The sequence below is a fragment of the Bactrocera neohumeralis genome, chromosome 6, assembly GCF_024586455.1.
Source record: "Bactrocera neohumeralis isolate Rockhampton chromosome 6, APGP_CSIRO_Bneo_wtdbg2-racon-allhic-juicebox.fasta_v2, whole genome shotgun sequence".
Lineage (NCBI taxonomy): Eukaryota > Metazoa > Arthropoda > Insecta > Diptera > Tephritidae > Bactrocera > Bactrocera neohumeralis.
Genome location: NC_065923.1, coordinates 6,248,413 through 6,270,555, shown reverse-complemented (window position 1 = coordinate 6,270,555; position 22,143 = coordinate 6,248,413). Strand labels below are relative to the sequence as shown.

The following is a 22,143-nucleotide window of genomic DNA, read 5'->3' as shown; positions in this document are numbered from 1 at the left end:
TTAAGCATGCATTCCAAGACAATGCAGCACGCAGCATACAACAAACAGGCGATGAGTACCCGCACACATACGAGCGCACGGCAACATGCCAGTGTGCAACCGAGCGAAGCTCAGAGCTAGAGTGCATAAGTGGTTGTGGCACAGTGCAAGCGATGTGCCAGAGCTCACAGCTGCCGGCAGCATACCGCCGCGTTACCAACGTTGCGTATGTATGTATGTGTGGATATGCGGGGATGGTAGTGTCAGCGCCGAAATCCGTTGCTTTAAATGCAATTAAACGCGCGCTTTAATTCAAAGGCTTTCGACAGCGGGAGCAAATTGGATGAATATGGGTACAATCTTATTTGCATGCACAGCTACACATGTAGGTGAGTGTGTGTGTGTGCGAACGTCTCCGTAACTCTAGTGTGTGCCGGTGTTGCCACTTAGCGCAAGCTGGTGCTCTTTGCACATGCCGGATGTGTCGGCAGCACCGACTGCTACTGCATCTACGATGTAATCTTCATCGTCAGCGGCGAGCAAAGAGCGCGCTTTGCAACGCGCCCCCTCCGGATGGTATCAGATTGCAGCCTTTGTTTGATTTGGTGCTCGTGTCGCGCATTTCAGCTGCTGATATCAGCGGTTTATTTGCATGTTTGTGATCAAAATATGAATGTTTGTTGTGTTCTGTTTGTTTTCTCTGGTACATATCTCTGGCTCGGGTCCGGCTTTTGTTCTTATTTTTGTGGGTCTCATGTGTTATGTGAGTTGCAGGCTGCTTTAATTGTTTGCATGTTAAACTAACCTTGATGGCGCGTGCCAAATGATATGATTACAGAGAAAAGTTTTCCCGAAGAAAATATATACATACATTCATATATAGAATGTATATTATTTAATATATGTTATAATATATATATATTCCATATTATCTAAAAGATAAAATGTCATTAAGTAATTTCCACAAAAATGCCAAAGATAACAAACACAAAAATGTATAGCTAAATCGTCTCAAATGTCCCCAAGCCTAAATGTAGGCAACGTTTAATTTTGGAGTGTTGACTAACTGTAAGACATTGCCTACATTTAGGTGCTTACAATAATTATTATATATAGTTTTCCAAAAAAACCGCGTCTGACCTAATATACGTCATGATATCTACGGATCTACTGAATCGTGTCATCAATTTATTTCCGGATTCTGATATTCATACATATATTAAAATTACGACATAGAGCTAACTGATCCATAGGTTATCGCTAAATTTTGTACATTTCAGAAATTTTCAGAGAATAGAAACATAATTTGTCAAATTTTCAGCTGCTTGGAGAGACATAACGCCCACCGCGACACCACCGCTGCACACGCCCTCACAATTTAGCATTGTAATTGTAAACATCTTGCCATGTCGCGCCTTCCAATAAGGATTGCTTTATTTGTCAATATTGCAGCTTTTCGCCAAATAAAGACATCCACAAGTAGGTGAATAGGTAAATTTCAGCAGTTATGTTATATGCACAAACCCAAACCCGAGCGAGACTGCTTACCAGCTGTATTTATACATCTACTCATATGACTGCCCGCCCCACACAAAGACGAACTGTGCATATTCTCGACTACTTACGGCGCAATCCTTCGCTGATTGCCACATGAAGACACAGAAGACAAAATTGAAGAATGTTGGCACGTTCTACGGTAGGAAGAAAACCAATAAACACATTTGAACGCGTAGAATAATAAGCATACGCGCTCGCTACTTCTTACACACGTGCTGAACGAGTGAACATGTGTGAATGTGTTTCGGAGGGAGGGCAGAAAAATCCTATTTGAAATAAAAACGGATTGGTTTGGTAATATGAGAGATGCAGATATGTACGATTGTGCATCAGCAGCAGTGATCAAAGTGATAAAATGGTAATGATATGTTCAAAATTCAGAAGGTTCCACAGTGTTTGGTGCAGTAGTCGATCTGCAGATGGAAATGTACGAGGTGATGAACGCGCATGTGTGTGTATGGCTGCGTGAATGTACTTACCGTCTGCCAAAGGTGCATTTGGTGATGTCTTCCTTCTGGTACGTGCTAGCGTCTTCACAATAAGTAGCGAATTCACGTGGCAGCAGGTGTTATTGGAAATGTTTTGATTTTTCTTCAAGCCCTACCCACGAATTCAACCTTCCTAGCAATCTGAAACCACAAAAACATATTAGTCTAGTATAATGATGTTATGTCTGGTAATACGAATAAATTGGAAAAAATAGTTCACGAAATGACGATTGCCTGACAAAAAAAAAACAATATTTGTACCCCTTTTTTGGATATGTGCTTAATTCCAGACATAGACAAATCTATAAAGAAGACCAAACTCTATAAGTCACTCATTACCCTCGTTCTGTTATATGGTGCAGGGGCGTAGTACGAGTTTTAGAGAGAAAGGTTCTTATGGTCTTTTGCGTATCGGCCATGACGGCACTGACATTCTTAGTTCAACGAAATAAAAGACAGAAGCTACGTTGGCTAGGTCATGTCGTCCCTATAGATGAAAATACTCCAGCTCCGAAAGTATTCGAAGCAGTACCTGCCGGGGCAAGCAGAGGAAGAGGAAGACCTTCCCTCCGTTGGAGAGATCAGGTGGAGAAGGACCTGGCTGCACTTGGTATTTCGAATTCGCACCAGATTGCGAAAGAGGAAACGATTGGCGCACTGTTGTTAACTCGGCTATAACCGTCACCATCTGTGTGAAATGTATCGGAACACGGCCCACAGTGCAAAAACTCGCACTTGAGGTGTACAATTCTCACACGCTGTCCACTAAGGATTATTAAATAATAGGCTATTATTATATCTGACAGCTTAATTACTTGTTTTGACGCGTAAACTGAGCTTTCTCACGGGTATAAATACGCAGTGGAATCCCATTTCTGAATCAAAAGCTTGTTATTATCGAAATTTCTATTTTATCACGGACACGAAATGACTATTAAACACATCAGCCCTACTGCATCCTTTGCTAAGCTCATAAAGACGGTTCGCTTTATTTCCAGCTTGGTCGGCGCGGATGTCTCCACGGAGAATTATCAAGTCAACATCATCACCATTATTGTGATAGTCTGCATTATCATTTACTTCATCTTCACCGCAACCACGGTGGCCAGTGTCTTTTCGGAGAACTGGACATATCTACTGGAGGCATCATGTATGGTGGGCAGCGTATTGCAAGGCATCACAAAACTCATTTCGGGCATCAGCAAAACCAATCAAGTCTCCGGCATGCGCTTGGAATTGGAAGAACTTTATCGTGTATATGAGTCCAAAGGAGAGTCATATTGTAAGGTAATGAATGCGTGTTGCGACCGTGTGTGGCAGGTCATAAAAATGGTGGGACTTATTTATGGTGCGGCGATTGTTGGAAATCTACTTCTTACAAGCTTTATGGTGTTCTTTGCAAATCAGAAAGTATATATTATGCACTTCTTCATACCCGGCGTGGACGTTGAGACGTCTTTCGGTTATCTATTGACAACAGCTTTGCATTCGTTGTGTTTTCTCGCTGGCGCTTTTGGCCTCTTTGGAGGTGATTTGTTTTTTCTAATTTATCTGGGGCAACCCGAGTTGTTTCGCGACATTTTGATATTGAAAGTGCACGAACTTAACGAAGCGGCCGCCCAAAAGGACAATAAAACTGAAAGCCTATTAATTAGTATTATTGAATGGCATCAATACTACACGGAGTAAGACTGATTTCAGTATCTGCAGAGTCTCAATACACTTCTCATATTGTATAATTATTGCAATTACAGTTACAATGAACGCTGTAATGAGTTATTCTATTACATAATCACTATGCAAATTCTGACATCGGGCGTATCAATCGTCTTCACTATGTACATCATACTAATGGGCGACTGGCCGGGAGCGTATTTGTACATTTTGATAGCATTAAGTGGCCTCTACCTGTACTGCATTATTGGCACGAATATACAAACGTGTGTAAGTAACCAGAGCTAGGCCGATAATATATAAATTAATAAAATATCTGAAATATTAATCAAAGTTTATTTTATTTATTGTTTTTTTGTTTAATTCAAAGAACGAGACATTCTTTGAGGAACTTTACAACATAAATTGGTACGAATTGGATGTGAAGGGGCGCAAAATGATGATACTAGTTTTAATGAAATCACAAAATCCAAGCGAGATCAAAATTGGAGGCGTCCTGCCACTCTCCGTTCAAACTGCACTTCAAGTAACTCTGGACCCTAAACTTTCAAACGGAAATATTTTTTTATACAATTTATTTGATTTCAGATAACAAAAACAATTTATGGCATTTTCACTATGATGTTGGGATTTTTGGATGAAGAACAGTGAACAGATATCGCAATCACAATAAGTACAAGTTGTTTAAACAATATATATTCACGAGTAGACTACACTTTATTTGAATTAGTTGTACTATCATAAAAAAATAAAATTTATTCCACTATCGTTTGTGTTCTCCTTTTAAATTTTACAGTTTTATGATACATTTCTGCCCAACTTTAACATGACTAAGTGAGATAATCATATAAGTTTTGCAATACTTTCAAAGGTATTGCCTACATATCGGCGCGCAGTAGATAATTTTAATCAATTTTAAAACCAGATTCGTACATGAAGTTTAGATTTGATTTGAAATTTTTTTGAATTTTAAACTGAACAGAGGTTTTCTAAATTGTGTTGCCTCAAATGAAACTGTAAAACCTTCAAGTCGAATTATTGTTATTTAAAAAGGAAACATTTTACTTCGACCGATCAGTTGGAATGGTAGCTATATGCAACAGTGATCCGATAAACAATTTGTTCGAAGATTGTACCGCTCCTTTAGGTAATGCCACATTTGGTGAAGATATAATGTCAAATAAACAAGTTTTCTATACAAAAACTTGATTTAGAACGATCAGTTTGTGTGGCAGCTTCAGATAACGGTGGTTCTAACGAATAAGTAGTTTCTTATGAAGAAAAGAGTGTGTGCAAAGTTTCAGATCGATATGAAATCGGCAAGTTCGTATCTTGAATAGTTTTTGGATGACAGTGCTCTAAAGAGCGGCCACTTGCAGGTATAAATCGGATGGTTGAAACTTTGAACGCATTTTTCACGAAATGATATCATAAGTCAACAAGACATTGACGGATTGACTTCAAATTAAAACTGAGTATTCTTGACCATTTTTTACCTAAAAAAATTACACTTTTTCCAGAACTACGCCGTTTTGTTAATTTTTGATAATTTTCAAAAATCGTAGGTCATTGTAAAGGAAATACCTTCAACATTTTATAAACTTTTTGATTTTTTTTGTTTCTGCTACTCATTCGGCCGGAATCATGTCAGCAGTTGGAGAACTTGTTTTGTTGGCACCTCCTGTTATTTTTCAATATTTTTGTAAAAAAAAAGGATCTGAAAATATACTATATTATGTTCAAAGAACTTCGAAATATTCGATAGAGTACTTTCTTTTAAAAAAATTCACGAAAATCGCCTAACGGGCATAGCCCCTATGCACTGCTCAGGTTATACAATTAAAATATGAAATATAAAGTATTAAATATAGATTATTTATTTAAATGTAAAGCGTTACAGAGCAATTTAACAAATACATATCAATACTAATTAAGCGTGTACAATTACTTGAGATTAGAACTTTTGCAGTCTACTGAATTATTAGCGAAGTTGCTGAATAAATGAAAAATATACTAGTACAAATATTTTTTATTGGTTCTCTTCCAAAAAGCCGAGCATCATGGTAAATATACCATAAATCGTTTTGGTAATCTGAAAATAAGCAACACAATATTACCTATAATTCAAACCCATACAGTTCTGTAAATACACTTAGAAAGCATAAGAAGTCATTATAACCTTAAGTGCAGTTTGTACGGAGAGTGGCAAGAAACCGCCGACTTTAATCTCGCAGGGATTTTGTGCCTTCATTAAAATGGGTATTATCATCTTCTGGTTTTTCACCTCCAAATCGTAAAAATTTATATTCCAAAGCTCTTCACAAAATGCGGTATTCTGCGGAAAAATAAAAGGTAAATTGATAAATTGGCGTAATCCTAGTGATTTCACAACACTTTGGCTCAAACGCTTACACAAGTTTGAATTTTCGTGCCCATTATACAATATAGATAGAGGCCACCAAAGGCGACTAAAATATATAGGTACGCACCAGGCCAGTCACCCAGTAGAATAATGTAGAGCGTGCATATAATTGAGATGCCCGATGTGACGATTTGCATGCTGTTTATATAATAAAAGATACGATTACAACGCAGATTGTAGCTGAAAAAAGTGAAGAAATTAGATTAGAAAATTTCATAAAACTACACAACACCCACTCCGTATAGTATTGATGCCACTCAATAATTTCGATCAGCAGCCGTTCGGCGGTACTGCTATTTTCAGCAGCAGCCTCGTTCAGCGACTTCACCTTCAACACCAACAGGTCAAGAAACAACATCGGCTGCCCTAAGAAGAGCAAAAAGAATAGATCGCCGGCGAAGAGACCGAAAGCGCCAAAAAGAAAGCACATGGTATGCAGGGTCAATGTCATCAGATAGCCCACTTGTGTGTCGACATCAATGCCAGGTATCATGAAGTGCATTAAAAACACTTTTTCGTTAGATGCAAATATCAAAACGACGGTAATCAATATTATGCCCCCGCCTGCAACAAAATACACTTGCCCCACCATTTTTATCACTTGCCACACACGTTCACAAGATTTATTTAGCGCCTCGGCATAGTCGTCGCCCTTCACTTCATATTCACGATACAGATTTTCCAACTCTATGCGAATGCCACAGATTTCTTTGGCAAAAGCAAATGCCGAAATGAGTTTAGTGATGCCCTGCAACACGCTGCCCACCATACACGATGCTTCCAGCAAGTAAGTCCAGTTTTCCGAAAAGACACTGGCCACTGTGGTGCCGGTGAAGATGAAGTAAGCCACAATGCAGATTATCAAAGTAATGGTGATAATGTTGACGCGATAATTCTCATCGGCGACATCAGCACCAACCAAACTAGATATTAAATGGAAAAACTTTATAATCTTCCCAAACGATTCGGTTGGGCGCACTTTTTTGGTGGCCATTTCGCTGTGCGTAGAAAAAACTTTATAACGGTACGTTGCTTTATAGCTGAGAAAACTAATCACGCATACGAAGAATTGCGTTACCTGTATTTATACTCGTCTGATTGCAATGCGTACTTGGACATCAAAACAAGCAATTAAACTGTCACAGTCACTAATTGGCACAGTAGTTCTGTTTGTGAGTTTAGACTGAAGAACTTTCTAGAAATGACGCATGCCAAGTACATATTTGGAGGAAAAACATTAGTAAAGGCTATTGACCGTACTTCATTTAAATTTTATTTCAAAAAATGGTCTTCAACAGATTTTACGTCGCGGGTCCTAGCTCACAACCCTGTGGAGAGGATATTTCGCCTTCTCACTTTAGATCGCCTTCAAACGGATGTTTTTTAGCGAGGATAATTGGGCCAAAACCAGAAGGCGTGAGCTGCTTGAGCCATATGTAAAAGAATAGTTTCTTTCCACTACCAAGTGAATGGTGGTCAAAGAACTTCCCTCACTTGCCTGAACTTCTATACCTGACTTCTCCATCCATATAGTATGTACGAGATGACTGTATATCTAAGTGTGTTTTATAAAAACAAAAAATTGCAAAAGTTCATAAGATTGAATAAACGTATGGTATCCGCAATCGTTTTCGGAAAACTGCTGAAAATATCACTGGTATTAGAAAATGTTTGATAGAACTCTTGATATCGACTCGCTGATGAGCTCATCAGTCTACTGAACTATTAGTGAAAGTTTAATCCAACTGACATTACTGTGACACTTCCTTATAACTATTCTGAGATCAAGTATTAAAAACCTCCGCTCACGACTGTGGAGAAGACAATGTATTTTTAGGGAATATTGGGCTTGAAGCAGACGGCTTTATAAGTATTTTTTTGGTGCTCAATTGAAGTAGTGGCTTTAGACTGTCTTTTTATTTTTAGCAGGAATGTGAAACTTGTCCGAATTTTAACAACATTCGCTATTTTGAGAGCCCAATTCTTTAATTGAGTTCTTTTTGATACCGTTATAGTTTTTCGTAGGATCTTATTACTTTTATCTTTCCTCATTTGTAATCTCATGTATATTTATCATGTGCAAAGCAGCAGAACACAATAATAAGACTAAGAATACCCGCTTAAAATATTTTATAGTTAAATAGTTAGTGATAAAAAAAACTTCTCCGAACTTATTCCGGGGTATCAAGCTCTAAATCACAAATTTCTGTTATCCTCTAACAAAAATCTTAGAAATATTTGTTAACATCTTTTTTTCAATATATTTTTAATTCAGCCTTTAATAAAACATTCCCATTTCAGAGCGTCATTTTCAGCATATATTCATTTATTCTAATTAGTCCTTATATTAAGTATGTGAATTCCCACAATGTGACGAAATGATTGGCAAAATAAAATCATTAATATTAATCGTAAAAATTTTCCACTTCACAATTTGAAAGTGAATGTACATATGTGAGTGGATTGCGGAAAACTTGAGCGTTTCAAGTGATTTAACTACGAAAATACTTGTATTAGATAAACCAAACAACGAATGCAACCCCCATTTCGAATATCCGGGCGGTTGTCAATCACTCGTCTGAAGATGCTGATGAATTGCATGAATATATGTTTGTAGACATGTGAACTCATAAGAATGCTTACTATTTGTATAAATTCGATTTTTTTGTAATTGTTGTTGTCACAACTAAATGAATTCATTGGAAACCATAATTGAGAAGCATTGAGGACCATGGGATAGTAATAATTTGACAACTTTGATTTCACCAAGGAAATTACTATAAAATTTGATATTAATAAATGAGGCTCGCTAGATATACGTCTCATACTGATTACAAGCACGACTGCCTAGCAGCTTGAAGTTAATTACCAAAAAGTATATATGATAGCGCTTAAAGTTGAGGCCACTCACTCCGAATTTCGGTAGTAAATTTTAATAATTTGGACTCGTTGTGTGATCGTATATCTTTCCATGAAGAGAAATGTCAAAAGATCGGGAAAAAATATAGTGTCGTTTGTTGTCCCTATCAGTCTACTTTTGTAGCGTCCCTATTGAAAACCCAGTTTATATGCTCACAACGCAGAGTGAGCAGGTCTGTATGAACTTAAATAAATAAGTATGCATATACATATATATAATGTATGGGAAAATACATCAAAATCAGTACATGCTTTAAGCAAGCAAACCTTTTTATCCGCCCCATCGCTGCTTGTGGCGTCTACACAGTCTAGTTTCAGGCGCTACGCCAGCCAGGTGGAAAATTGCGTGTTAATTGCTTATATTTTCTGCAAATTCTTAACATTTACATAGTGTTTGCACTGAATCGATCGACCCAATTCCCTCACCCCTCATTTCCTGTCTTTTCTACTTCCGTTCTAATTTTGTGAATATTTTCTTCATATTCGTGTTTATATATGTAAGTGCACGGGTTATTGTATCCATTTCAGTTCCTAATAGTTGGCATTTTTGTACATTATTAGAAGTAAGCAAAATAAAAGATGAAAATTCTTAAAATTGTAAGACAATATTTGAATAATTTTAGTATATATATTTTGGATAATTAAAATATTACAATTCATACAAAAATATATGCTACATATCTAAAATACTTTTTCACCGAAATTATTTCGACCTTCAAAACATCTGCTCTCCATGATATTATATTGTATTATATTTGAAAAGAATCTTTTCCTAGCTCTTCGGTGCCAAATAATGTTGATGAAAAACACTCTCCTTATCATTAATAAAGAGGACAAAGGGTTAACACGTCTTAAGAAAGCCGGTAACGAGGAAAAAATGCTGCGAGGTAACCTCATGGTTTGTTACCACAAAATTTCTCTCCGTGGAATAAGACGCAAGCCATTGCAAAAAGTGTAAGCCAAATCAAGTTAGTTTATTTCCTGGAATCTTGTTAAAAAAATATTGTTCAATATAGTTCGTCCAAGTCATACAATTCATAGTCAACAAAAATTAATTACCTACAAGCGTTTAGCTGGTAACTCTGTTCACAGTATGAAGCGCAATACATCGGTACTAAATTTGAATGAATCCACTGGATTTAAGTACTATTCGAACGCAATAAATAATAATTTACGACGAATTTATAAAACCAGAAAAAAACCTCCGCAATTACGCCAATTAACAGCTCCTTATAAATTGGGTTAGTCAATTTCTAAAAATTGCCTTCAAATCAGTTCTGAGTACACACAAACACAGACACAATACTGCTGGACGTATGTATGTAAGCGAGTTTTACAAAATCAACAATTAAAAGTTTATTAAGAGGCTTGCCGGGCACTCAAATGTGTTTTGTGTGGGAATGCACATACAAACATAAGTATGTCTTGTATTTACTTTATGGCTATGGATGTGGGCCAGATTGTTTGAATAAATAGACAGTCACAAAAAGGCGTCTAACAAGAGATGAATGATATTTATGTACATGCAAAACAAAGATTTTCTTTTATTTACCAAAAATATTTTCAACTAAATTACGAATTCAATCGCACTCAATTTTAACTGTTTCCGCGAAAAAAGAAAAATAAAAAAGTCCCAAATTTCCTATTTTCATGCTTTGGGGGAAGTTAATTATAAAGAAAATATGCAAACAGATAAATTATAATAAATTTCTAAAAAAAGAGATTAAAAAATTTAAATTTCATTTAAAAATAATCCAGAATCTTTTCTGGGCAATTATATTTAATAATTTATTTGGTGACGTCAGCTAATTTTTTTTGGAAAAATTGTATAAATAATTAGAAAGCCATTTCGGTTTAAAACAAAAAAATGGCAAATTCGTTCAAGTTCAACGGAAGCTTTGTCTGAATAAAATTTTAAGAAAACACCAAAGAAACAGATGCTAGAACCATGAAGGTGAATTCTTGCTTCAAATATTTAAGATATTCCAAAAATTAGATATTCATGTGCTTAACTCATAAATTCGCGAAAGCGTAAAGTATAGGAATTCGTTAATTGCTTGTACAAAAATAAAAAAAGAGTGTTATGATTTTAATATCTAAAAATTGTATTTTCGTTTAATTAAGTTTTTTTATATTTTAGAGTTTGTAGCAATTTCTTAAATAAAACTTGATTGGAAGCATAAGAAAATTGTTTCAATAACCGAATTTTTTTTATCGTTAAAACTTTCTGCTGAGATTTCTCTTTCTCTCTCTTCAGTCAGACAAAAGTAGAATGTCTAATCGGTTAAATTCTAATTCATTCACAAGAAATTAAAAATCACATGTGTTGGAATACATTAACATTGAGAGACGTAGTGCGCCACCACACACACCCATACATGTTTATGTCATAAATTTACAAATATATTTCAATAAATTTATTTAAATGTAATCAAGTATCACACAATCACTTGAATTTGAATGCATTACACTTGAGTGCGGCTTGCTCACAATGGCAATTTGCAATTGAAAAAAACATGTTGCGCCATTCTAGGGCTTCAGGCGCAGTCAGTATTTGCATCGAGTTCGGTTGTGTTGGTTCCAAGAGGTCGTGTCAAAGTTTATATTCTATTTTATTAAGGTGCCAATTGCCAGCACACGGCCCCGCAGCGCTCAAACACCTTCTAACACACGTTCAATAAAGCACCAACAAGTAAATCATTAAATCAGATTTGCACCGATTTGCAGCAAGTACATCATGTACACAATTGTAGCCTACTTAAGGGCGCTTCAAACAAGAATACAACTCAGCACTTGTAATATGCGGCCCAGTAGGACTGAAAACGAAATGTTCTGGCAATGCCTTACGAAATAATTTCGAAGTTGCGAATTGAAAAAAAATATTCGGCTGTTCGCATCTCCAGCATTAAAAAAGTTTTATTATGCCGTCATCAAAATATAACAGCAACATTTTACTATTAAATATGCACTAAAAACAATTGAATTAATATAAATTGAATTGGTGACTTTAAGAAACTTTTTCCTGCTGGGACAGCTTATGGTGTTCGTGTGCTAAGCTTAAATGTCGAACGCCTGTGTTTAAAGCGAAAGCGTGCCATTTGTGGGCATTTTCCCTTTTCTCTTGTTCTTTGTTAACTGCATGCATTTTTTGTCTTTTCACCATTCTTGCTTGTTATAGGCGTCACCTTTGACACCTTTTTGAACGCGAACTGCTAAGTTCCACAAGCGGATTCACCTATTTACTTGCGAATATGCACACATACATACAAGCATTTACCAATTTACTACATGTAATTAGCGCGTGCACTGAAGTGGGTACTCATATGAGGTAACTGTAAAATGATTACCATATATAGTGGATAAAAGCTTCGAGACTTTGGAATTCCATTGATATAAGCTCTAATGAATATTAAGTACGTTTGTACCAAAGCAACAGAACAAGTGCATATGAAGAGAGTGTTCTGCGACCTGCCTTCTGCAATTCTGACGATTTTTCTAAAAGATCTTTGGCGCAAAAAAGTGTGTCACAATTGCAATATTGTTAAAAAAGGAAGGATAAGTTGACGAATTTATGAAAAATGTTAGAAAAGAAGAAAAGAAAGCAGGATTAACCTACTAATAGATTTTTTTCACTTATATTGGTAGACGATAAAGTCTTTTCGTATTTTGTCAATAGATGTCGTTGCAGTCGTATGTCTCCGGTGCTACCAATCACATTGATTCATACCAAAAAAATTCATGAAAGTCGAAAGAAAGTTAACTGTTCAAAAATTAGTGAAAATAATTAAGAAATTCGCTATATTTTGAAATTTTTGTATAAAAAAGGTCCGAATTAAGACTATGGGTTTACATTTTACGGTCAATAACTGATGAGATTGAAGCAAGCACTTGAAAAAAAGGGTCGGAACTGATCCACAGAAAGCGCTTCGTCTTCCATGAGCACAACGCTAGACAACACACATCTTTGATGACTCGGCAAAAACTGGGAGAGTTTTTCTGGGAAGTTTTGATGCATCCACCATATAGCCGTGAGCTTGCACAATCGGACTATCATTTTTTCGGTCAATGCAGATCTCCCTTAATGGAGTAAAATGAAAATGAGAAACCAGAAAAGGTTTACACTGATACAATAATGTCTCAAGCGGAAAAATGGCAAAAAGTGGTCAACCAAAATGTGGTTCATCAAAGTTCATTATAAATATAAAAAAATAAGTGGAAGTTTGATTGCAATTACGAAAAGACTTTTTTAATAAATTTTAATATTTTAGAAAAATGGATACTTTCTTAATAACTAGAAAAATGGGAAATAACCCATAAGACAAGTTTTCGATGACTTTGCGACTGCCACAGGACACTTTGTGCCACTTAAACCCTTGTGTTCGTGATAAAGTAAACTCCCCAAAACACGAAAAACTAGCTTTTCAGATGGTTTTAGGGACAGTCTATTTCACTAAATTCAAGTTGCTTTGGCGTATATTTCGCTCAGTGTACAATATACATAAATGCTTGCAAATTAGGGTTTATGCACATATATTTAAGTTGATTGTCTTATTACATTTCTGGGATTCACAAATCATGGACGTGCACGCTTAACAATGCGCTTACAACACCTTCAATGAATTTTTAATTGTCAATCGCAACAGAGTTCTTGTTTGAATGTCACCAACGAGAAGTTATTCTGCTTCTCAACGCCCAGAAGCGCACTCGTCAACCTAACCGAGCGCCATGGCGAACATAATCGACAGTATATACGGATTTCTAACAGCGCCAGGTGATCTATCCAGTAAGTAGTTACTCATGGCAAAATACGAAGAAGATAGATAATATCTTAAAATTCTTTACAGCAGGCAACCGCTTTCTGCCCTACCATGGCGCCTTGCTGCCATATCTGCTAACCACCATCTTCTATGTGTTGTTCGTATTCAAAATCGGGCCGTTCTTTATGAGAAACCGTCAACCCTACAACCTGAGGTCAGTGCTACGGTACTACAATATTGGACAAATCATTTACAATGCCGTCATTTCAACCTTGGTGAGTGTCGGACTACACTTAATGTGTCTCATTCTAATAGACATGTTTGTTTGTATTTTAGGGTCTTTACTTGTATGTGATAAAGGCTCCGTTGGCCCTCAGTTGCATCACCATACTGCCCACCGGTCATCCGCTGAAGAATATTGAAGGACTCATGAGCGCCTTGTATGTATTCAACAAATTCATCGATTACTTTGACACAATATTCTTTGTGCTGCGCAAGAGCTACAAGCAAGTCACATTTCTGCACGTTTATCACCACATCATGATATCATCTCTGGCCTTGATCTACATGCGGTATTCGGGCGGTGGTGGGCATCCAGCCACGGTTGGAATTTTGAATTCCTTTGTGCACGCGGTAATGTACGCGTATTATCTGGTGAGTGCGACACATCCGGAAATGAAGAACTCGCTGTGGTGGAAGAAATATGTGACCAAGCTGCAGCTCATCCAGTTCGTGGTGTTATTCGTTCACCAAATGTGGCCCTTGGTGGTGCAAACGGATTGCGATTATCCAAAGTTCCTCTTGCTGTTATCATCTTCACAAGCTATCTTCATGATTTACCTTTTTAGTAGCTTTTATATTAGAACGTACATCACAAGACCGAAAAAGGAAGCCCGTGTAGCGCAGGAAGCTAAAACACGGTAAATTTAATTAATTATTTATTTAGTAATAAAAATCCAGCTGATATGAGCAAAATACTCGTTAAAATCTTTAAACGTACGAAATATGTTAAAAATGTGATGTCTTGTTAGTAATACCTTTCGAAATAAAGCAGCATTAAGCGATCTAGAACGCTTCTGAATTTAAGGGGATCAAAAACAATTAAGACAACTTATATGGCTGTCAAAATGGAAGAATAAATATGTACTTACGTCATTCAGAGCCTACAATTAGGTCTTAAGGAAATGAGTATACTTTTGCTATTTGTGGAGGGCTTCTCTTGGGAGATTATGAGGGAATAAAAAGGGAAGAGAACTATATATTTTACTCTAAGAAACCTGGACAGTTCAGGTAAATCATATATTCCCTTTATTAGTTGATGATTATTTTGTGGAGTTTTCAGTATGAGAAAACAAGCTCTAATTTGTGTTATATAGAAATTTGTGAAAGTAGATGACCTAAGTATTCATATTATCTTTAAAACAATTGAAAACTTGCCTACGACCAAAAATATCATAACTTTCTCATGAAGATACATCGAAGTATAAATAAGGAATTTAAGAAAACTCTAAAGGCCGGAATTGCGAAGGTTCTGTGCCAAAAACGGTGAACTATTTTGCCTAATGACAAGGCCAAGGCTTCCAGAAAACCAAAAATTTATTAATTTACGAGTTTTACTTTGGCTTGCGCAGAATTAATATAATTTTCAAAAAAAAAAATATTATTTTTTTATGTAGTTACATACATACATATGAGAATATATATATGTACATACATATGTTAGTATGTATAAATATTTTTATGGTGTTAAGTATGAATAGTGCTATCAGTTATAATTTATTGAAAGTGTCTACAAAAAAGTTTTCAAATGGTGCAATGAAATACTTTTATGTAATTCCCGACTAAACCAAAAACAAATCGACAAAAATTAAGTATTCCTCTGACACTTTGAACTTAATTAAATCAGTGAATTGAAATTATGTAGAATTGGGTCCGACACAAATCGCGCAGTTCTAATGTCGACACGAAACTGAGGCGCAACAGTATGCCAAAGTGATTGAACGAGCTTCGTAGTCGGCGAAAGTCAACATGATGGATATTGTGGAAAGTGCCTACGTCCTGGTAACAAGCCCCAGCCCCACCAAGGAAGGTGAGCACGTGAATGTGGAAGTGCTTAGTGAATACACACTTATATAATTTTCATAATTTATCAACAGGCTACAACTATCTACCCTACCATGGTGCCATACTGCCAGTTATACTCATCGAAATCGCATATGTTTCGTTTGTGTTCAGAATAGGACCATGGTTTATGAAGAATCGGGAACCCTACAAGTTGACGGGCGTTTTGCGTTACTACAACATAATGCAGATACTTTTCAACGCTGTCATGGCGGTTTGTGTAAGTCTATAGTCCACAAGTGACATGAATTGCGCCAAAACGTTTTGAACTACAACTGACACATTTATGGTTTGACTATATTTCAGGGCATTTATGTGTACTTCTACAAGAAAGCCGTGCCTATTTCTTGCATAACGGTGTTGCCTTGGGAACATCCGCTCAAGTCGATTGAAATGGTGGCCAGTTACGCTTATGTAATCAACAAGTTTCTCGATCTTTTCGATACGATATTTTTTGTGCTGCGCAAGAGCTATAAGCAAGTGACCTTTCTGCATGTCTATCATCACATCTTGATGACCAGCATATCATTTATTTATATGCGCATTATCGGCACTGGTGGACATGCGGCCATCACCGGCATCATGAACTCCATTGTGCATGTGATAATGTACGGCTACTACTTTGTGAGTGCCTCCAGTCCCAATGTGAAAAACTCGCTGTGGTGGAAAAAGTACATCACGCAAATACAAATTGTACAGTTTGTTTTGGCATTAATACACAATCTGTGGCCACTAGTCGTGGATACGAGCTGTTCGGTGTCGAAGACATTCTGTGTGTTCGCTGTGATACAAGCCGTCATGATGATTTACCTCTTCGGTAGTTTCTATAAGAAAAGTTATTTGGATGCGAAAAAGAAAGTTGAGAAAAGTAAGTGATCTGGAAGGATATTACTACTACATACATATATATGTGTACTCGTTAGTTGAGTGCAGTCGAGGCCTTGTATTTGTATCTATCAGTTCGTAAATTATGTATAATAAGTGAGCAATTTTATAAAATACATTAACGAATCAATTATTACACAGAAAAGATGTGTGAGTTTTTATTTTTCTCCAAAAATATCCATATATCTATTCATCCATATCAACATTATTTTGGTTTCGCTCAAAGTTATTGAATTCAAAATACAGTTTTGTTGGTTCTATGCGAATAATAACCCTTTGGTTTTGACGTAAGAACCAGCCATACATCCATAGTTCATTGCTAAGCTTAACCTTTGGACCCAACTCACATCTAAATCATAACAACAAATATTGAGGGAATCATTTTGCAGTTGTTCAAAATATATTTTAACAGTTAGGTCGGTTAACAACGTTAATATAATTACATTTTTCATATTTCTTTCAACAAATTCTGAAAATCACCCGTGAAATGATTGAAAAAATTTAATAATGCATAAATTTGGGAACTCCACACGAGTTCGCAGCTTTAAGTTGAATAAAAATACGAATTCTGATACCCAAACACTGATGTTATTCTGCCAAATGTTTCAACATTCAAGTATACAGCTGCATTTTTATTTTAATATTTATCTGTAGACGGCTCTTTGGCTAGATCCATTAGACGAAAAGCAAGCATACGCATGAATTCAAAACTATTTAATTTAGCGGATATTAGGCAGCACAGTTACAATCAGTCATGTCAAGTTTCCGCCAAATTCAATTAAGATTGACAGAAGTTTGACAGTTAGCTTTAGCATTAACTGAGCAGAAAGTGATCCAGTGTAGCAAAACAATGTTAATGATTTAAAGTTTTACAGGGTGTCACATTTATACTATATACAACTACTTTTATTTTTTGGATATTTTTTGAATTTTTGCTTTATTTTTTGGGCAAAAATGACAAGACAAACTGTTTTCGTCTAAACAAGCAGCTGCCAAAGGTAACTGATTAAAATTTAGAGATCAAACTTAACAGAAAGTTCATAAAATTAAAAAAAAAAAAAACAATTTAACGATTTATATTTCAGGCACAGTCGGGACAAATTTTACGAAACCCAAAATACCTCGTTACAAAATTTCTATTTTCTTTCAATATGTATGCAAAGTTTAGAAATACTATAAAGAATTTTGGTTGCTCTAATAATTTAGCCACATACTTTACTTTGAATGCAAAAAAAAATTGCAAAAAAATAAAATATTCCAAATTTCAGAAGTCGACATCGTGCACACTTTCAGCATTTTTGAAAGAAAGTTGACTTGAGAGTACGTCGAGCTTATTAAAAATCAAAGCTTCGCATTTAACGATTAATTTTTCTCATACCCACAATACCTGACTTAGCACTCACGAGTACAACTTCAGCGATTGCAGCACGCACATATTTGCAATGTTCCTTCTCGGGTTAGCACATAGTCTGCCTCGGTAATAGTACATTCAACCATGTGGCCCTCCACCTTGAAAGACGGACTGCAGCCGGTAAGTAGGTACATACATATTGCATGTGCTTAAACTAGTTTTTATGTATGTATATATGTAAGAACGCGTACACGCTTTCAAGCTGAACCCAAGAGGTGTCTGATTTAAATTTTCAAATACACAATTTTCTCTTTGTGTTTTTTCTTATGCAACTCCCAGCAAATATACCACACATTCGTGGGACAAAGTCTCGGCTGTTACATAAGTTATAGAATTTTGTAATAAGACGGTTCATTTCGCTGATAAGGTTGGGAGATTCAAAACATTCAGTACAAGGAGTTTCAGTATTTCCAGCATTTTTGCCAAGCGCATTTAATGGACGACGGAATATAATACATAGATATATAAGACACTACAGCAGATGGTGAAGATTACAAAAAGTATATTATTATGATTCAATTTCGTTAAATTTATTCGTAAACTGAACCTTATGAAGGCTTAATAATTATCAGTTAAAAGCTGCATATAAATATTTAATTTATTTTATTTTATTTTTTATTTAAAAAATTTCTAATTTCTTTAAGCTTCCAGTCTCATTTCCAGGTAAGCTTCATTGCAGTCTCTTTCGATCAAATTATTTTCAATGTTTTCATCGTCTCATAGCGGGAAAGTTCGTTTGCAATAAAAGTCCTTGAAAATTTTAATAATGTAAATAAAATAAATATTAAAGTTATATAATTATGATGAGAGGATACTCTGATAACCGAGTGCACTTTTAAATATATTTTATTTAATATAGTCTTCTTAGTAATGCAATGCCATTTTAATATATCTAAAATCGATTAAAAAAAAACTAAACAAAAATTGATAATTAGAAAAAAGTTGACTTAGAACTTCTGCTGATGACAAACGCACGCAGTTAGCTCGAACTTCAGACTGCGAAACAGTCCCCGAGTTGAACAAAGCTTTTCACAAGCGAGTATGTGCATTCGTAACGAATCTAACTACAACAACGTCATGGAGTTCATAGCGGAAACGCAAAGGCGCTCCCGAACTGAAGAGTGTTTTAGTAAGGTTTTAGAGTACAATCGCTTAGGCATTGGTGCATGCTATTCCAAATTCTAAAATTCTATGCGTCGCGTGTCAATATTATTGTGCAAATTGCTTGGAATGCAACCAAAACTGCGTGTAAAAACGCGCTTTCAAGGGACGTGATTGAAGACTTCATTAGATGGAGCGGATAAAGATTAAGTGGGAATCAAGTGAAATTTAACTATCCCTAAGGATACTTGTAAAAAGTATAACGTTTACATGTTATGGATCTATGAACTTGCACACATACCGGACATATATGCAATCATGCACTCGCTGTAGCCAATGATAATGATATTCTAATTAATGATAATACTTTTTAAAGAAAATGTAAAGCTTGCATTCGATTCGTTTTAAAACAAAGGAAGCAATAAGTCAACCTTTTTATACGCAACTAGCGCTCGACGGGGAACGTTGTGTGCAGCACGGATTTGATTAAAGTGAAACAATGTTGAGCCGACTTTACGATTTACTCACAAGGCCCACTGAAGTTGTGGAAGGTTAGTATTGCTTCTAATAAATTTATGTAAAAATATTGAAAAATGTTGTTTTCCGCTTTCTATTTGAAAAAATTCTCAGTCTATGGCTTACTGCCATTTCATGGCGCTATGTGGCCCCTTGTAATTGTGAACGTCTTCTTTGTCGTTTTCGCCTTCCGCCTTGGACCCTGGCTGATGCGCAACCGCGAGCCTTTCAATCTCAAGCGCGTACTTATGGTCTACAATGTATTTCAAATTATATACAACGGCATAATGGTGGTTCTAGTAAGTGTCGAACACAGGTCACACAATACTCATTAAATTATTGGTTAATCGACTATTGCGCTCTACGCTTCATTTTCGCTTTCTTTTGACCTTTCTTTGGTTCCAACAGAGTGTCATCTTGCTATCGCATTATGTGGCGTCGGGTGGACTAGCCTGCATCCGGCCGATGAGCATGGATCACCCGGCGAAAAAATTTGAAATATTCTGCGCTCTATTGTACATCAGCAACAAGTTTATCGATTATTTGGAGACGCTGTTCTTCATACTGCGCAAAAGCTACAAGCAAGTAACGGTCCTGCACGTCTACCATCACATAATGATGACGACCTTCATATACATGCACATCATTTTGCGTGGCGTCGGCGGTCAGGGAAGCACAATTGGCATGCTCAACGCACTCGTCCACGTCGTCATGTACGTGTATTATCTGCTGAGCTCCATCGATACGGAACTGAAGAAGTCGCTGTGGTGGAAAAAGTACATTACACAATTGCAGCTGGTACAATTCGCCATTGACTTCGTCCATCAGATTTGGCCACTGGTGGTGGCGCGCGACTGTCCCGTATCTACAGTTTGGCAAATCATTGCGGTGACACAGGCCGTGGTTATGATGTGGATGTTCGGCAACTTCTACCTTAAGACCTATATTAGGAAGCCGAAGGACAAGAAGCTGACTGGAAAGCAATCGTGAGCACGATCTCCCAACTGGGCCGAACTCAGATGTTGGTTTACCGACAGCCCAATGCCTTGTAATTATTGGATTTTTTTTTGTGATATTGCAATAAGTTATAATTTTTAAAAGTAAATATGAAAGTTTTTTTGAAAAGATTAAGGCGTTTCAAAACCTAAATTTGAGTATCTAACTCAGTACAAAATCATCTGTGCGTTACTCGCTCCTACGTCAGCTTAAAGACCTTGTTTTTGTTGTTGCAGCGGCAGAATTCGTTAGAATAACCTTCCCACGACAGTCAGGTTTACGTAACCGGAACGGACCCGGATTTTTTTTCTGCCGCTACAACAACAATGACCTTATCTTTTATGGCAGTCCACTTCCCTTGACTTGGGTACTATTTTTTATATAGCAACATATTTGTTACGAGACGCATAGTTTTGATTGTTGTAATATTTTGAAAGTTCAAAAAATTACAGTTGTTGCCAGCAGCACTTTCTACCGTAAAAAACCAGGACTCCGTGGAGCAAAGAAACTCTGAATTCTTCTATATATGAAATGGTGATCCTGACCCTGTGCTAAACTAATTAGTTCCGCCATTACTTCCATGTCAATTTTGTGTCCAAAGTGCACAGGACGCCGTCCAGCCATCTGGTGGGGAAGGTTCGTCCACCTATGTAAGCGCACTTGAATGAACGAAACATACATGTATGTACATGGGTGTGCGTATATTCAATTAAACATTTCGAACAAGTCACATATATATACATACATATGTATGCATAAATATGTATATTAGTTTACCTAAATAAATGCGCGCCAGCAACGACGTGGCAAACTAAAATTAGCATTTAATATCATTTAAATAAAAGAACAACGCCAACAAAAGCCGATGCTCAATAAATAGCAACAGACTTTCACACACAAAAAGCGCAAAAGCGAAACCCCAATATTTAGGTGCTAAAATTTTATAGATTTGCTGAAAATGCAAAACCACGATGCGGGCATAAACAATATACCCACTCACGCACACACACACACATCACAACCACACGCCCGACATCAGACGTCAGACAATTGGGAAAAACACTTTTGGAGGTGTTAATGACGTCGGTGAAGAGAATTTCTGCTCAATGAAAATGTTGCAAGGCTGCGGCTATTAGACGGCGCAGCGTACACGCATACAAACACATTTACATAATATGTAAACAACAGGGATCTGCAAACAACTAAATGATCACACACTAAATTTAAGATCATCGATGACGTCATGACCGCTTTACACCCACTACTTTATATACATTCGTACATATTAAAGAATCTTCTGTATATTTGTAGATATAA

The 22,143-nt window shown here is 36.5% G+C and overlaps 6 protein-coding genes across 7 annotated transcripts in view; 5 read left to right on the top strand and 1 right to left on the bottom strand.

Annotated features, from left to right (window-relative positions):
- The window catches only part of LOC126763083 (NHP2-like protein 1 homolog), a 74,322-nt gene that overhangs the window by 46,104 nt on the left and 6,075 nt on the right, over positions 1-22,143 (top strand). The gene's annotated exons all lie outside the window — the stretch shown is intronic.
- On the top strand, positions 2,926-4,469 carry LOC126763070 (odorant receptor 67d-like). Its single transcript, XM_050480269.1, has 4 exons — positions 2,926-3,709; positions 3,779-3,968; positions 4,069-4,224; positions 4,287-4,469. The coding sequence occupies exons 1-4, from the start codon at positions 2,952-2,954 to the stop codon at positions 4,347-4,349; spliced, it is 1,167 nt and encodes a 388-aa protein (XP_050336226.1). The 5' UTR covers positions 2,926-2,951; the 3' UTR covers positions 4,350-4,469.
- Positions 5,553-7,159, bottom strand: LOC126763069 (odorant receptor 67d-like). Of its 2 annotated transcripts, none has more exons than XM_050480268.1 (4): positions 6,357-7,159; positions 6,111-6,300; positions 5,849-6,033; positions 5,553-5,790 (listed from the first exon to the last, which is right to left on the bottom strand). In XM_050480268.1, exons 1-3 carry the CDS (start codon positions 7,112-7,114, stop codon positions 5,851-5,853), a joined length of 1,131 nt encoding a protein of 376 aa, XP_050336225.1. In that variant the 5' UTR covers positions 7,115-7,159; the 3' UTR covers positions 5,553-5,790; positions 5,849-5,850. The 2 variants fall into 2 exon arrangements, with proteins under 2 accessions (XP_050336225.1, XP_050336224.1); XM_050480267.1 differs by having other exon boundaries at positions 5,878-6,033.
- Positions 13,615-14,861, top strand: LOC126763071 (elongation of very long chain fatty acids protein F-like). The gene is made up of 3 exons (XM_050480270.1): positions 13,615-13,822; positions 13,884-14,071; positions 14,133-14,861. Exons 1-3 carry the CDS (start codon positions 13,765-13,767, stop codon positions 14,718-14,720), a joined length of 834 nt encoding a protein of 277 aa, XP_050336227.1. The 5' UTR covers positions 13,615-13,764; the 3' UTR covers positions 14,721-14,861.
- LOC126763073 (elongation of very long chain fatty acids protein F-like) lies at positions 15,760-16,947 on the top strand. Its single transcript, XM_050480273.1, has 3 exons — positions 15,760-15,885; positions 15,953-16,137; positions 16,224-16,947. The coding sequence occupies exons 1-3, from the start codon at positions 15,825-15,827 to the stop codon at positions 16,791-16,793; spliced, it is 816 nt and encodes a 271-aa protein (XP_050336230.1). The 5' UTR covers positions 15,760-15,824; the 3' UTR covers positions 16,794-16,947.
- On the top strand, positions 19,130-20,955 carry LOC126763072 (elongation of very long chain fatty acids protein F-like). The gene is made up of 3 exons (XM_050480272.1): positions 19,130-19,865; positions 19,945-20,129; positions 20,239-20,955. The coding sequence occupies exons 1-3, from the start codon at positions 19,814-19,816 to the stop codon at positions 20,818-20,820; spliced, it is 819 nt and encodes a 272-aa protein (XP_050336229.1). The 5' UTR covers positions 19,130-19,813; the 3' UTR covers positions 20,821-20,955.

Bases quoted from the DNA above. Each gene is read 5' to 3' on its own strand.
- LOC126763070 (XM_050480269.1), top strand. From the start codon at position 2,952: ATGACTATTAAACACATCAGCCCTACTGCATCCTTTGCTAAGCTCATA. The intron at 3,969-4,068 runs GTAAGTAACCAG...TTTAATTCAAAG, and splicing joins GCACGAATATACAAACGTGT to AACGAGACATTCTTTGAGGA. The intron at 4,225-4,286 runs GTAACTCTGGAC...ATTTGATTTCAG, and splicing joins CCGTTCAAACTGCACTTCAA to ATAACAAAAACAATTTATGG.
- LOC126763069 (XM_050480267.1), bottom strand. From the start codon at position 7,114: ATGGCCACCAAAAAAGTGCGCCCAACCGAATCGTTTGGGAAGATTATA. The intron at 6,301-6,356 runs GTGGGTGTTGTG...CACTTTTTTCAG, and splicing joins TGGCATCAATACTATACGGA to CTACAATCTGCGTTGTAATC. The intron at 5,791-5,877 runs GTTATAATGACT...GCTTATTTTCAG, and splicing joins CCGTACAAACTGCACTTAAG to ATTACCAAAACGATTTATGG.
- LOC126763071 (XM_050480270.1), top strand. From the start codon at position 13,765: ATGGCGAACATAATCGACAGTATATACGGATTTCTAACAGCGCCAGGT. The intron at 13,823-13,883 runs GTAAGTAGTTAC...AATTCTTTACAG, and splicing joins AGCGCCAGGTGATCTATCCA to CAGGCAACCGCTTTCTGCCC. The intron at 14,072-14,132 runs GTGAGTGTCGGA...TTTGTATTTTAG, and splicing joins ATGCCGTCATTTCAACCTTG to GGTCTTTACTTGTATGTGAT.
- LOC126763073 (XM_050480273.1), top strand. From the start codon at position 15,825: ATGATGGATATTGTGGAAAGTGCCTACGTCCTGGTAACAAGCCCCAGC. The intron at 15,886-15,952 runs GTGAGCACGTGA...ATTTATCAACAG, and splicing joins CCCCAGCCCCACCAAGGAAG to GCTACAACTATCTACCCTAC. The intron at 16,138-16,223 runs GTAAGTCTATAG...ACTATATTTCAG, and splicing joins ACGCTGTCATGGCGGTTTGT to GGCATTTATGTGTACTTCTA.
- LOC126763072 (XM_050480272.1), top strand. From the start codon at position 19,814: ATGTTGAGCCGACTTTACGATTTACTCACAAGGCCCACTGAAGTTGTG. The intron at 19,866-19,944 runs GTTAGTATTGCT...AAAAATTCTCAG, and splicing joins GCCCACTGAAGTTGTGGAAG to TCTATGGCTTACTGCCATTT. The intron at 20,130-20,238 runs GTAAGTGTCGAA...TGGTTCCAACAG, and splicing joins ACGGCATAATGGTGGTTCTA to AGTGTCATCTTGCTATCGCA.